We start from the raw sequence: 13,158 nt of genomic DNA, 5'->3' as shown, positions 1-13,158 counted from the left end.
GCCACGAAAGCCCATAAGGTGAAAGGTCTACTCGTATACCTCGTCTATGCATTAACCTCTGAAACTTTTTACAATGAAAGAAATTATCATGTTAAATGATAAAATACGACAGAGACATAAGCTCAAATTTTTCAAATTGCATCTGTTGTCTTATCAAGTATTTATTCTTAGGTCAAGCTACGAGAATCAATGAAACTTATTGTTGCAACATTTACGGAGACCGATACGTTCGATAGAACCGCGAACGAGCTATAGGATCGAATTTTCCCTAAATTTTGGTAATTCAATTCGTGAGACACCAACTCCCATTAAACGTCCAATTTATCCTATACCTCGTCGGTGGTAAAACCACAAACGAGATCACGTCTGTGATACAGGGAAGACTGAACGTTCGATGAAACTTAATATTAATAATATGTTTTCTACCACGTACAGAAATATCGATAAATTCCAAATTCTTTGGTTAATTTTAATTTTAATTAATGTAATACAGAAATGTTAAAACTTCGACGGACGGAATTAATATCGTTACGCGTTCAATTAATACGACATTTGCCTTTTATGCGATCAGTACAGTCCGTAGTTTGAGGGTTAATCTGTGAAGGCCCTTCGTCTACTGTCCATACCTTAATACACCCCTAGATGCATACATTTTTACTTACAACGCATTTTTGTTGTTTATTTATCAATCCCACGACGACTTCCTGAAACACAAACTCAAAAATATGAATAGCTAGTGCGAATGAAGGCAATGGACTCGATGGTAGTCTATCAAATTTCTAATAACCTGCACGAATGGCTGATACTACGTTAATCATCGTACGCGACGTAATTTCTACATGTGTGTCTGTTCGGTGAGACAATAAAATTGCATCGTTAGAAAAATTCACTACAATCTATAAACGAAATTCCTATTATTACTCGCTACAGTAACAGAGAATCAAACATCTTTTTACCTTAAACTAGCTAAATCGTTTCCATCAAAATGGCTACGATACGATTGCAATGAAACAGAATCACTTGATTGTTCTACATACTATGTTTAAATTAGACATTCTTCGAGGATACTGTTCACATTAGTCTAGCACGTCTAAATGACATCGTTGCCAGTAAATTTTAAATATTAATTATTACCCATTAAGAGGAAGTCACAGCCTGTTCGAAGATCGAACTCGATTGGTATCAGTCTTCTAGTAACTTTCTCTTAGAGGACAAGAATAAATGTTTCCAATATACTATATTTCACACCTTCTCGATTTTTTTTCTCGAAAGTGGGTAGGATTTCGAGGGCATGTGTAATGACCAAAAATGCTTGTAATTGACTCCCACAACCCAAAATAATTTTTCTAAAACGATTTGAAATTTTTCTTTTTTGTCGTAGAATGTCACACATTCTCGAATTTTTTTCTCGAAAGTGGGTAGGATTTCGGGGGTATGTCTATTCACCAAAAATGCTTGTAATTGACCTCCGCAACTGAAAATAATTTTTTTAGAATGATTTGAAACTTTTCAATTTTGTCGAAAAATTTAGGCTAGTAAGATTTTCGGTAAGGAATTTTTTTCTCGAAAGTGCGTAGGATTTCGAGGGCATGTGTAATGACTAAAAATGATTGTAATCGGCTCCCACAATCGAAAACAATTTTTCCAGAACGATTTGAAATGTTTGAATTTATTTTGGTATTCTTGATTTTCGTCTTATTTTGGCCTCTAGAATCCCCCATTAAAATTTTTCCCAGGGGTGGCTAAACACCCTATATTAATAGTATATATTACAATACGTTATTAAACATTACAAATAATTTCTCTTCTAAATACTACAAGTACAAAAACGAGTAGTAATAATTCAAAGTGGAAGTCTAACAAAGCGTTCCAAAATGTTGCATAGGGTTTCGTTTCGTTAAGAATTAGTAAGTTCGTGTACGTATTTTGCCGCGAAACGAAGCTACCGTTGGCGCCAAAATAAGAACCGCGTCCTTTCACCATTGTTTACTACGAATGTTACGGCATGAGCGATATTAACGCAAACACTTTCTACGGGCAACAAGCAATCAAGAGAAACAAGCCATTCGGGAAACCATCATGGATACAAGTATCCCGAAAAATGCCATCGCACATTCTAGGACCACCAAATTTTTGGATGGAATTTTACAAACAAGCGGAAGCCCTTGCCATAGCTTTCAAGGAAAGTAGCGATTTTAATATGCTGTGTACTTTCGTTTATCAAGGGGAGAATGGAAAACGTAAATTCGTGGTAGCTCATCCCGAAATGTATTGGTGGCATTACGAGCATCGACCAGCGGAAGAAAGATGTTCTTACGAGGTACGTCTTTTTCACCACGCATTATTCCAGCAAATTTTGTACTTTTAAAATTGTCATATCTAACGATAAACAGCGTAATAATGTCTAAGAAACTTTGAATCAGGTAATTCCAGAGAATTCACCTTGTCGGTTATATCTGGATTTAGAATTCTCGGTCGAATTAAATCCGGAAAGCGATGGCCCTTGTATGACAAATACGACAATTGATATATTCAATGCGTATTTGCTTAAACTTTGGGGTCTACCGTCCAATGTAACTAATGTACTGAATTTGGATTCAAGTACTTCTGAAAAGTTTAGTAGGCATATCATATTTAATACAAAAAATGTAGCATTTAAAAACAATTATCACGTTGGTAGATTGGTAAAATCTATATGCAAAGATATTTTTAATTATATTTCGTCTAAGGAAGAGCAGCATGATGTATTAAGCTCTTTCGATAAAACAGAACTTCAACAGTTATTCGTTGAAACTAAAAAAGAGAAAAAATTATTCATCGATACTAGTGTTTATACCAAAAACAGACACTTCAGAATATATAAATCCACTAAGTGGGGAAAGCAGTCTAATTTGATAGTTTCCAAAGATTGTAAATACGTTCATTCTACTGTGTACAATGACAAAGAGTTAAATATATTTTTGGATTCGTTGATATCTTATTTTACCTCCATGAAAGGTATAATATTATTTGAATATTTTCAAAATGGCACCATAGAAGCAAAGTCTTTCAAAAGAGTAGCACAACAGTACAATTACTCTAATCACGATAATTGTAGTTCAAAATATTTGGTACTAGATAAATATATTAGCGACCTAATACATCCTGGGAAAATACGTCTATGTAAATATTTTTCTTTAGCACAAGTTTTAATGTATGAAACATACGGATACAGGTATTTGTTTTTGTTAAATACACTTGTTAAATACCTTTATTTAAATACATAACCAAGTGTGTAACATTTGTGTTTTAATCTATAGATATTGCGAAAATATTGGTAGATGTCATAAGAGCAACAATGTTTCTTTGATTGTAAATTTAACTAGTAAAACGGTATATCAGAAATGTCACGACGAAGATTGTTTTGGTTTTAAGTCTGAACCAAAACAATTACCAGAAGAAGTTTGTTTCGATATTGACGAGGAAGGGGACACGTTTATAAGATGTGCTACTTTAACAGAGGATGTATAGTGCAGGAAACACACTTTGTGTCAAAATTTTTTATTAAGGTAGAAATAACATAGACACAGTTGTTTAGATTAGGAACACACAGATGGGAGTAAATTTCTAATAAATGCATGATTTCAGGTACACCAATATTGTTTTCTATCTATAATATCATTCGACATCATTGTACAAAGTATATAACTTTAAAATAATGAATGACACCTAGCTATGTTTAGATCAGTGCACGAACATTTTGCAATATTATGCTCACTGTTATAAATGTTATATAGTATATCGATATAAAAATTTATCATATTACACAGATTGTTTATGTATTATTTATCAGCTAAATAAAAAGGATACTTTGTGTATGTGTAAGTAGTAAATTCATAAGCGCACACGTATAGTAAACCAGTTTTTCATGTTTTATACATCTATTTGTATTTAAACTACAATTGAATATACACGGATGCAACAGAATATTTTATTTTGTACAATTTCAGTATTTTTAGGATATAGCAAAATATCTCGCTGCACGAGTTCAAATTACCTTACAATTTCCTCCGATTCAAAATTAATAATGTGCTTCTAGTTAACTCGTGACAATTATTTCGACAACTCGAAATAATGTAGGTAAAATTGACCATGAAGGTATCAGTCTCATGTTTGCTGTTTTAAATAGAATACATAATCGTTTCATGCGTGTTCATATAGACGTAACGCGATTGAATGTACCGACGTACATAAAAGTGCCCAATATTATTAATATCGCATTTGTACTTGTCGACTCACTGTTCTGCCCACACAGGATCGCATCAAAATCACTCTATCGGCAAAAACCAATTCCTTTATTCCAAATACTATGAACTGCAATGGTCATGCAAATAATTTCGCAAGATAGAAATAATCTAGTAAACCTCTGCCTTCCTTAGACGAATTTGTACTATCTTCCTCATCTTCTTCCAGATCTTCCTTGAACTGTGGTACTTCAGTATGTTCTATTTTACTGTAGTCCTCCATGTTTTTACCATTGAGTATTTCGCTTCTTTCCGAATTTTGCATATTACCGTGTAGAACTTTATCTTCGAAAATATCTTCGTTTATCAAGGGAACGTAATTAGTATCGGACGCGTCTAAACTCTGTTTCGCAATTTTGTAATTCTGATAATTCCTCGACGCTTCCCTCATACGAATTAAAAAGTTTGGTAATCCTAGGGTGTAAGAACGTAAGTACAAGTTGTAAACTTTGCAATCAGTGAAAAATTACTTTTCAATCGTGTTCTTTTACGCGGAACAATGTATATACCTGTCATTGCGACCCACGCGGTAACCGCAGATGGAATATTTACACCAGGATCGTCGAAGTAAGTCAACCCGAACTCAATGCCTGGCTGTTGGAATTCTGTGTAAGGCCTTATCACCATGTACGACCAATACGTTGTGACTCTGTTATGTACACACTTCAGATTATTTATTGAAAAGGAGAATCTTAGACTCTCCTACTTTCATATTTAATTCTGGCTGCCCAAATACTTATTGAACTAGGTGATTCCATAATGAAATACGAAACTAGAAAAGATCGATCGACCAACTTAACGATATCGCATTTTCCTACGTGACATCTACGCCGTTCGAAGTTGTAAAATATTCTATCGAATGTTCGCAATACCTGTATATCCCTGGTTTAGACGGCGCGGCGGGATGATCAGTTACTTTACTGATGATAATTATTAACCGTCTCTCTTTGTCCACTACCCAATCCCGTTGGTACACGTAGTCTCTATTTGCAAATAGTTTCTACAAACGTAATGCGAAATATTACAATTTTGAGGGTCGGCTGTGTAATTAATATTATTAATAACTGGCAATTATTGCCTACAGGCCATATTGTTTCCCAGTATATAACATCGGAATGACTATCAGCGGACGATTGCGATGCAGGATCGGTATCTATGACTCGTAATTCGCGAGCGGTTGGGTCCCATTCTTTCCTATAGTCGACATCTATTTGTGCTTGTAAAAAGTCCTCTGCTGAAACTTCTGCAAACGAACCGTATACTTTGTACGCGAATAACCCTCCAGAATTTGGTTCTTCTCTTCTCCATATTAGCATATCTTCTCGCTCTATATATGGCCTCCATCCCTCTGCTAAAATTAAAGGAAACAGTGGCTGTTGCAAATACTTTTATCGATGTTTAGAAAATGCTTGTTAACAATTTGATACGTACAATCTTGATTGGAAGTGGCATTAAATTTATTATCAGTACACGTACAATACTTTATACCAGGTTGTTGGACATCTATAACCATTCTTAGTTGGCACTTTGCACACACAACCGTAGAATCTCTTAACCTGTAAATCCCTTCGATTTCTTTCTTGTAGCTAACAAAAACTTCTATTAGATGACGGTAGATAATAAATAATAAACAAGTAATTAGAATATGATAAGATAAAGAACCGCTATGGAAGAGCTACTATCCTTACCCGTTCAATTCATCCTTGGTTATTCGTTCGTGATCCCAATTATACATAGTAATGCCTATACTACTCATTAAAAAATGCCTACTGTTTCTTAACGCACGATTCCTCCAGGATTTCATAAACTCCTTCAGCGCTACTTCGTCCCATATTCGAGTATATAAATGAAATATTTGTAAGCTTCTTCTTATACGCTGTGCAATGATAAATTCAAACTGTTTGGTGCAAGCTTCGGCCACTTGCTCGCCTTGATCTTTTAACCAGTGGCTTATTCGCTTACGACATTCGTGAAATTTTCCATAACGTTCGCACTGCCGAAAAGAAGCTAATCTAGTACTGTTTTGAACGTAATTCGCACTAAATCGCTTTAACAACATGCCAGACGATTGCACCGTATACATCATTAGTGTCTCTTTCGTTTCTCAGCGTTTCGATAGTTTATATCACTGGTGGTATAAGCACAAAATAACGTAGCTTTACAAAATCTCAAATAACGATGATATCGAGAAATCGTTTTATAGGTTAGGTTTAGCTAATTAAGATTATAAATTATTCCAAAAAAACGTCACTCTTCCTTATCTTAAGAAACGTTTCGTTAAAGTATTTGCATTTTTATTAAAGTGATTATAAATTATTTAATAAATGATCTCGTTATTACAACGGAAAGATGAATGTAAGCGTATCCGAAATTCGGTAGCCGTAATACATGCTCGTAAATATCGATACCTTGCAGTCGATGCTCTGCCTTCGATACACGTGCGTTCAATGAATTAGACTCGATGTTTCGATATATTGTTTTCATTAAACACGCATTAACTTAACACGCAATAACGACGACGCATTATTATTCTAGTGGTATACCGAAATATTTAAATAAATTTAGTCGATACATCTTGGAAATTTCGATGTATCGATTGCTTAAATAAATTTCAATACACCGGAACTCGTATTCGATATCGAAACGTACGAAAATCGCCGCCATTTTACGGAAACGGATTCTCGCAAACATAGTTTCTCTCGTTAAATTTCCAACGGTATCCGCAGGTTTCTACCCAATTCAAGTTCCGTTTGGTTATCAGCACAAATTGGAGATAATGGACGAAGCATGCAACGCTTTAGAGTCGGCGAATACACCTGTCCGGGTGGACATTCGAACAAATATCCCATAAGTGATCCACGTGCGTCGCGTTTGCAATTAAAATAATGGCTGGTGCAATTATCACCGTACGGGAATCGACCCTCTTCAGGACACAATTTCATACTTGAGACGTGCAACTGGAAAAAAATCAGTGGGTAAGTTCGTTAAGGGAGTTTCTTTTTCATTGAAAAATCAAAGCGCGTCTAAATGCGCTGTGGCGCTGCTTCGCTGCGGTGTGGAAAGGAGGGGGTCACGGTTTTGTCCAGGACTCATCAGTAAAACTTCCTAGCAGGCCCTTAGACGATTGGGATATTGGGAAGTCGGTCGAGTGTATATACCGCAGGGAAAAATTTTAATGAGGGATTCTAGAGGCCAAAATAAGACGAAAATCAAGAATACCAATTTGTTGATGGAGGCTTCGTTAAAAAGTTATTAACAATTAAATTAAAAAATTTCAAATCGTTTTGGAAAAATTATTTTCGGTTGCAGGGGTCAATTACAATTATTTTTTGTGAATAGACATACCCCCAAAATCTTGCGCATTTTCGAGAAAAAAATTCAGTACGGACGGAACTTTAAACGTTAATAACTTTTTAACGAAGCCTTCATCAACAAATTAGTATTCTTGATTTTCGTCTTATTTTGGCCTCTAGAACCCCCCGTTAAAATTTTTCCCAGGTGTGGTCGAACACCTTCAATATCACAATACGGTGTCATCTTGTATATTACAACCGAGGAGTCGGTCGAGCGCTTGTGAGAGCGCGACCCCTCTGGTGGCGAGCATGTGAGGCGACGCCACAGCGCTTTTAAGTGGGCAATTGTACCGTTCGCTTGGGATAAAGTTAAATTAATTAGAAGGAAGATTTCCTTTACCATTTCGATGGAATTCGGTGTTTCCGCACGTTCGAAATTAATGCAACCGTTTCGTCTGCCTGTCTCGTTTCTCGTGCACTGCACGCTCTTCTCGTCGAAAACCGTGTTTTCTGGACACAATAGTGGCAGAAAATTCACTTCCAAATTATCGGTGGTAGTGCATTGATAAAACACGTTACAATATTTCGGATGCTGACGAAAAGCGGTCGGACATACGACGGCTATTCGATTTGATGTTAAGTTACCGACGATATAGGTAACGTCAGATTCAACGGCCGGAAATTCCGTAGCGATTGAAGGATTGCGCTTATCTTTGCACGTTATTTGTCTGATCGCGGCTCGGAAATTACAGGTTTTTAAATGGTCGTCCCAAATAGTGCCGCGGGGACATTTGAAGTCGTATTTGACGAATATACGGTCGAAGAGGACGCATCTGTAAAATATCGAACAATCGTCGGTAACGCCGAAGAAACCTTCGTCGGTGCACTCTGAATCCTCGTATTCGTCAAAGTATTCCGGTTCGGTCGATGTGGGAGTTTTGGAGACCTTGGTCGTTTGTTCGACTGAGGTGGTATCGGTCTCGTAAGACATTGATAACGTGGTGGCGTCAGTTGCCATCGTCGTTTCGGTTTCTTCTTCTTCTTCGGTAATTTCCTCGGTCGTTGATTCGAAAAACTCTTCGCTAAATTGTTCATTTTCTGAAGGAATTATCGTTGTCGAAGGTACAATTGTATCTTCGATGGTTGTCGAAGGTACAATTGTTTCATCGACAGTTGTACTTTCTTCGGTTGTAGAATTTTCTTCCAAGGTTGAAATTTCCACGTTTTCTTCGACGGTTGTAGGTACAGTAGTTTCGTCAACAGATGTACTTTCTTCGGTTGTTCGTTCGGTAGTCGAAGGATTTTCTTCGCCTAATAAAAATTTCTCTATTCTCTCGACAATTCGTGGACCATCGAGCTCGTCTTCGCCGTTTCGTAGAAGGTCTACGTCGTCGTTGGGGGGTTCCGTTTCGTTCGAATTCGGTTCACCTAAAAATTTTATATCTCTTCACTATCGCGTCGACAGACTCGACACTTTCCGTCACGGCAAATTTATCTCCTCGGATCTCACCTTATCGACCATATTAAACAGTTGTGCTATACTTATCAGGGTCCAAAGCTAATTACTTACGACTACCTAGATCCGATACTGTGGATTGTTCCTCCGATTGATCGACAACTCCGCCACACTCGACGCGTCCGCTCTCTTCGGGCCTCACGCAATTGTTCTCCTCGATCGAGTAGACGAGATCGCCGTCGCATTGATAAACGAACCGAAGCGGATGGCCGAGCAAGAACGCGGTGCATTTGTAGAAATACTTGCACTTCTTTTGGTCCGCGAAATAGCCCTGCGTCTTGCAGACGAACTCGTCGGTTTTCCAGTATTGCCAAATCGGCACGGGAGAAGAGTTCGCCGGCATATCCGAGGTCTGTCGCGAGACTAAACCATTGCCCTGAGGACCAGCGTCCACGAGGACCGTCAGAACGCACAGAATCCACGTGGATCTCCACATTTTCGAGGCGTTTCCCGTCCAAATACAGCGCGCGTTATAGGAAAGATCCACGGAAAAGAAAATGATGGAAAATTCCGCGTTGACCTACCTGCGTTCGCGGCTAAGTTAATACGAACTTCGTCGCTAGAATTCGGGGGAATATATACGTTCGCAGGATCGTTAAGTCGCGCTCAATCAAAAGTTACGATGGTTGATAAAAAGTTAAGATCGACGGTCGAAGCAGCGAACGCAGAAAGAGTAACGATAGGAAATCAATTCGTTTTTTTTTTTACTACTCATTGTTTGTATTATCGTTCGTATCGCTAATTTTACAAGCTACGACCGTTCGAAAATCTTTCTAAGCAACCTGTGCTCGCTACACCCGGACGTGGAGCCAGACGGAAATGACTCGAAATTCCTCCACTCTCGTCCGGTGTTTTCGAACAGGTTGCGTTAACAGACGTTAGAAAATTCTTCGAACAAAGTAGCCCGGATAGTCCAGTGTCTTCGATGCTTCCGTTGAACCCGCCCGAGCTTCCAGAGTTCACTCGTTCAGCTTCCGACAGTCCAGCATCTTTTGCGCTTCCGTCTGCAATATTAGTACGTTACTCGGGGATTTATCGTGACAATTGACGGACGATAGCGATCCAGGGGATACCTGAATGAAATTGTAAACGTTCAGCAGCTGTTCCAGCGACGGTCTGCCACGGGGTACGCACTCGAGGCTACCCGATTCGGCGAATCCTACCCTCTGGCTTCTCTTTCCCCAGCCGGTGGAGAAGTTCAGCTGAGCTTCCGTTCCAGAGTCGAAGATCAAGCATAACAGGATGATTATCGCGAGAGAGCAACGTCGAAACTTTCGATACCTAAAACCAACAATCGTTGCGAGTTAGCTGGAATTTCATCTCGTGACGCGACGTATCGTTTTATGCGGTTGATCGTAAATGCTCTGGAAACGCGATTCCACTCAAGGTCTCGGCGTCGATCGCGACGCGGAAGATCGACTACGTCGACGGGCGCAAAGAGAGTACTTACATATCGATGCACGCTTAAAGAAGATTACAATGATAATTTTCTCGCCAGAGGACGATCACGATCGTTCGCGTTCTCCGGGATGAACGCGTTTGAATGAAACGAACGACGCCCTGGATGCTTTTATAGTTTTGCTGGCCGTTCTTCAAGTTCTTCCGGTCGAAAACTGGAGCGACGCGCCGGCGTCGCGGAGCATTCTTCGAGCAGGGCGATCCGACGGAACGGAGAACGCGTTTTTCTCAAAATTACAGTCGACACCCCCGTACAACACTATTTCCATCTAGCAGCTCTAATAAATACAATAGTGTCCACATAAGTGACCAAGCTTGGAGCCAGTCGCAGTCGCTTATGTGGGCATGGTTACTTCTCAAAATTCAATGGAGATAAGGAAAGAGGATAAGTGCGAGTGAGATGCAATAGCTGGCACCCCAAATCACATACAGGGTGTTTGGCCACCTCTGGGAAAAATTTTAATGCGAGATTCTGGAGAATAAAATAAGACGAAAATCAAGAATATCAATTTCTTGGCTGAGACTTTGTTAAAAAGTAATTAAATTAAAAAATTTCAAATCGTTCTGAAAAAATTAATTTCGGTTGTAGGGGTCGATTACAAACATTTTTGGTCATTAGACATGCCCTCGAAATCCTACTCACTTTCGAGAAAAAAAATTCCTTACCGAAAATCTAATTATTATAAGTGCCCAAATTTTTCTACAAAAAAGAAAAATTTCAAATCGTTCTGAAAAAATTATTTTCGGTTGCAGGAGTCGATTACAATCATTTTTGGTCATTACACATATTCCCGAAATCCTACACGTTTTCAAGAAAAAAATTCAAGAAGGTGCCTAAATTTTTCGACAAAAAAGGATAATTTCAAATCGTGCTGGAAAAATTATTTTCGGTTGCAGGAGTCGATTACAATCATTTTTGGTCATTAGACGTGCCCTCGAAATCCTACTCACTTTCGAGAAAAAAATTCCTTACCGAAAATCTAATTATTATAGATGCCTAAATTTTTCTACAAAAAAGAAAAATTTCAAATCGTTCTGAAAAAATTATTTTCGGTTGCAGGAGTCGATTACAATCATTTTTGGTCATTATACATATTCCCGAAATCCTACACGTTTTCAAGAAAAAAATTCAAGAAGGTGCCTAAATTTTTCGACAAAAAAGGATAATTTCAAATCGTGCTGGAAAAATTATTTTTGGTTGCGAGGGTCAATTACAATCATTTTTGGTCATTACACATATTCCCGAAATCCTACACGTTTTCAAGAAAAAAATTCAAGAAGGTGCCTAAATTTTTCGACAAAAAAGGATAATTTCAAATCGTGCTGGAAAAATTATTTTCGGTTGTAGGGGTCGATTACAATCATTTTTGGTCATTAGACGTGCCCTCGAAATCCTACTCACTTTCGAGAAAAAAATTCCTTACCGAAAATCTAATTATTATCGGTGCCTAAATTTTTCTACAAAAAAGAAAAATTTCAAATCGTTCTGAAAAAATTATTTTCGATTGTAGGGGTCAATTACAATCATTTTTGGTCATTAGACGTGCCCTCGAAATCCTACTCACTTTCGAGAAAAAAATTCCTTACCGAAAATCTAATTATTATAGGTGCCTAAATTTTTCTACAAAAAAGAAAAATTTCAAATCGTTCTGAAAAAATTATTTTCGGTTGCAGGAGTCGATTACAATCACTTTTGGTCATTACACATATTCCCGAAATCCTACACGTTTTCAAGAAAAAAATTCAAGAAGGTGCCTAAATTTTTCGACAAAAAAGGATAATTTCAAATCGTGCTGGCAAAATTATTTTTGGTTGTAGGGGTCGATTACAATCATTTTTGGTCATTAGACGTGCCCTCGAAATCCTACTCACTTTCGAGAAAAAAATTCCTTACCGAAAATCTAATTATTATAGGTGCCTAAATTTTTCTACAAAAAAGAAAAATTTCAAATCGTTCTGAAAAAATTATTTTCGGTTGCAGGAGTCGATTACAATCACTTTTGGTCATTACACATATTCCCGAAATCCTACACGTTTTCAAGAAAAAAATTCAAGAAGGTGCCTAAATTTTTCGACAAAAAAGGATAATTTCAAATCGTGCTGGAAATATTATTTTTGGTTGCAGGAGTCGATTACAATCATTTTTGGTCATTACACATATTCCCGAAATCCTACACGTTTTCAAGAAAAAAATTCAAGAAGGTGCCTAAATTTTTCGACAAAAAAGGATAATTTCAAATCGTTCTGAAAAAATTATTTTCGGTTGCAAGAGTCGATTACAATCACTTTTGGTCATTACACATATTCCCGAAATCCTACACGTTTTCAAGAAAAAAATTCAAGAAGGTGCCTAAATTTTTCGACAAAAAAGGATAATTTCAAATCGTGCTGGAAAAATTATTTTTGGTTGTAGGGGTCGATTACAATCATTTTTGGTCATTAGACGTGCCCTCGAAATCCTACTCACTTTCGAGAAAAAAATTCGAATAGGTGGACAAATTTTTCGACGGAAAAAAAAAAATTTCAAATCGTTCTGGAAAAATTATTTTTGGTTGCGAGGGTCAATTACAATCATTTTTTGTCAATAGACATACCCATGAAATCCTAC

The 13,158-nt window shown here is 37.6% G+C and overlaps 3 protein-coding genes and 1 long non-coding RNA gene across 8 annotated transcripts; 1 reads left to right on the top strand and 3 right to left on the bottom strand.

Annotated features, from left to right (window-relative positions):
* Positions 1–618: 618 nt before the first annotated feature.
* Positions 619–1,193, bottom strand: LOC143346190 (uncharacterized). Its single transcript, XR_013080381.1, has 3 exons — positions 957–1,193; positions 788–896; positions 619–704 (listed from the first exon to the last, which is right to left on the bottom strand). It is a non-coding gene; the product is annotated as an uncharacterized LOC143346190 (long non-coding RNA).
* Positions 1,194–1,927: 734 nt separating this feature from the next.
* Positions 1,928–3,788, top strand: LOC143346698 (DNA-directed primase/polymerase protein). 2 transcript variants are annotated; one of them, XM_076775056.1, is made up of 5 exons: positions 2,012–2,089; positions 2,226–2,320; positions 2,424–3,214; positions 3,300–3,548; positions 3,628–3,788. In XM_076775056.1, exons 1-4 carry the CDS (start codon positions 2,080–2,082, stop codon positions 3,508–3,510), a joined length of 1,107 nt encoding a protein of 368 aa, XP_076631171.1. In that variant the 5' UTR covers positions 2,012–2,079; the 3' UTR covers positions 3,511–3,548; positions 3,628–3,788. The 2 variants fall into 2 exon arrangements, with proteins under 2 accessions (XP_076631170.1, XP_076631171.1); XM_076775055.1 differs by having other exon boundaries at positions 1,928–2,320.
* A 113-nt stretch (positions 3,789–3,901) lies between these two features.
* On the bottom strand, positions 3,902–6,957 carry LOC143346697 (stAR-related lipid transfer protein 7, mitochondrial). Of its 4 annotated transcripts, none has more exons than XM_076775054.1 (7): positions 6,692–6,957; positions 5,972–6,276; positions 5,715–5,869; positions 5,366–5,634; positions 5,156–5,283; positions 4,793–4,932; positions 3,902–4,697 (listed from the first exon to the last, which is right to left on the bottom strand). In XM_076775054.1, exons 2-7 carry the CDS (start codon positions 6,085–6,087, stop codon positions 4,363–4,365), a joined length of 1,143 nt encoding a protein of 380 aa, XP_076631169.1. In that variant the 5' UTR covers positions 6,088–6,276; positions 6,692–6,957; the 3' UTR covers positions 3,902–4,362. The 4 variants fall into 4 exon arrangements, with proteins under 4 accessions (XP_076631169.1, XP_076631168.1, XP_076631166.1 ...); XM_076775053.1 differs by lacking the exon at positions 6,692–6,957 and having other exon boundaries at positions 3,902–4,312; positions 4,404–4,697; positions 5,972–6,683; XM_076775051.1 differs by lacking the exon at positions 6,692–6,957 and having other exon boundaries at positions 5,972–6,683.
* Positions 6,958–9,789: 2,832 nt separating this feature from the next.
* Positions 9,790–11,067, bottom strand: LOC143346428 (adipokinetic prohormone type 2). The gene is made up of 3 exons (XM_076774504.1): positions 10,543–11,067; positions 10,166–10,373; positions 9,790–10,096 (listed from the first exon to the last, which is right to left on the bottom strand). Coding segments are annotated over exons 1-3 (255 nt in total). The 5' UTR covers positions 10,545–11,067; the 3' UTR covers positions 9,790–10,051.
* Between the last annotated feature and the right edge of the window lie 2,091 nt (positions 11,068–13,158).

This window comes from Colletes latitarsis, chromosome 10 (assembly GCF_051014445.1).
Source record: "Colletes latitarsis isolate SP2378_abdomen chromosome 10, iyColLati1, whole genome shotgun sequence".
Lineage (NCBI taxonomy): Eukaryota > Metazoa > Arthropoda > Insecta > Hymenoptera > Colletidae > Colletes > Colletes latitarsis.
This window is presented reverse-complemented; position numbering and strand designations above follow the sequence as displayed.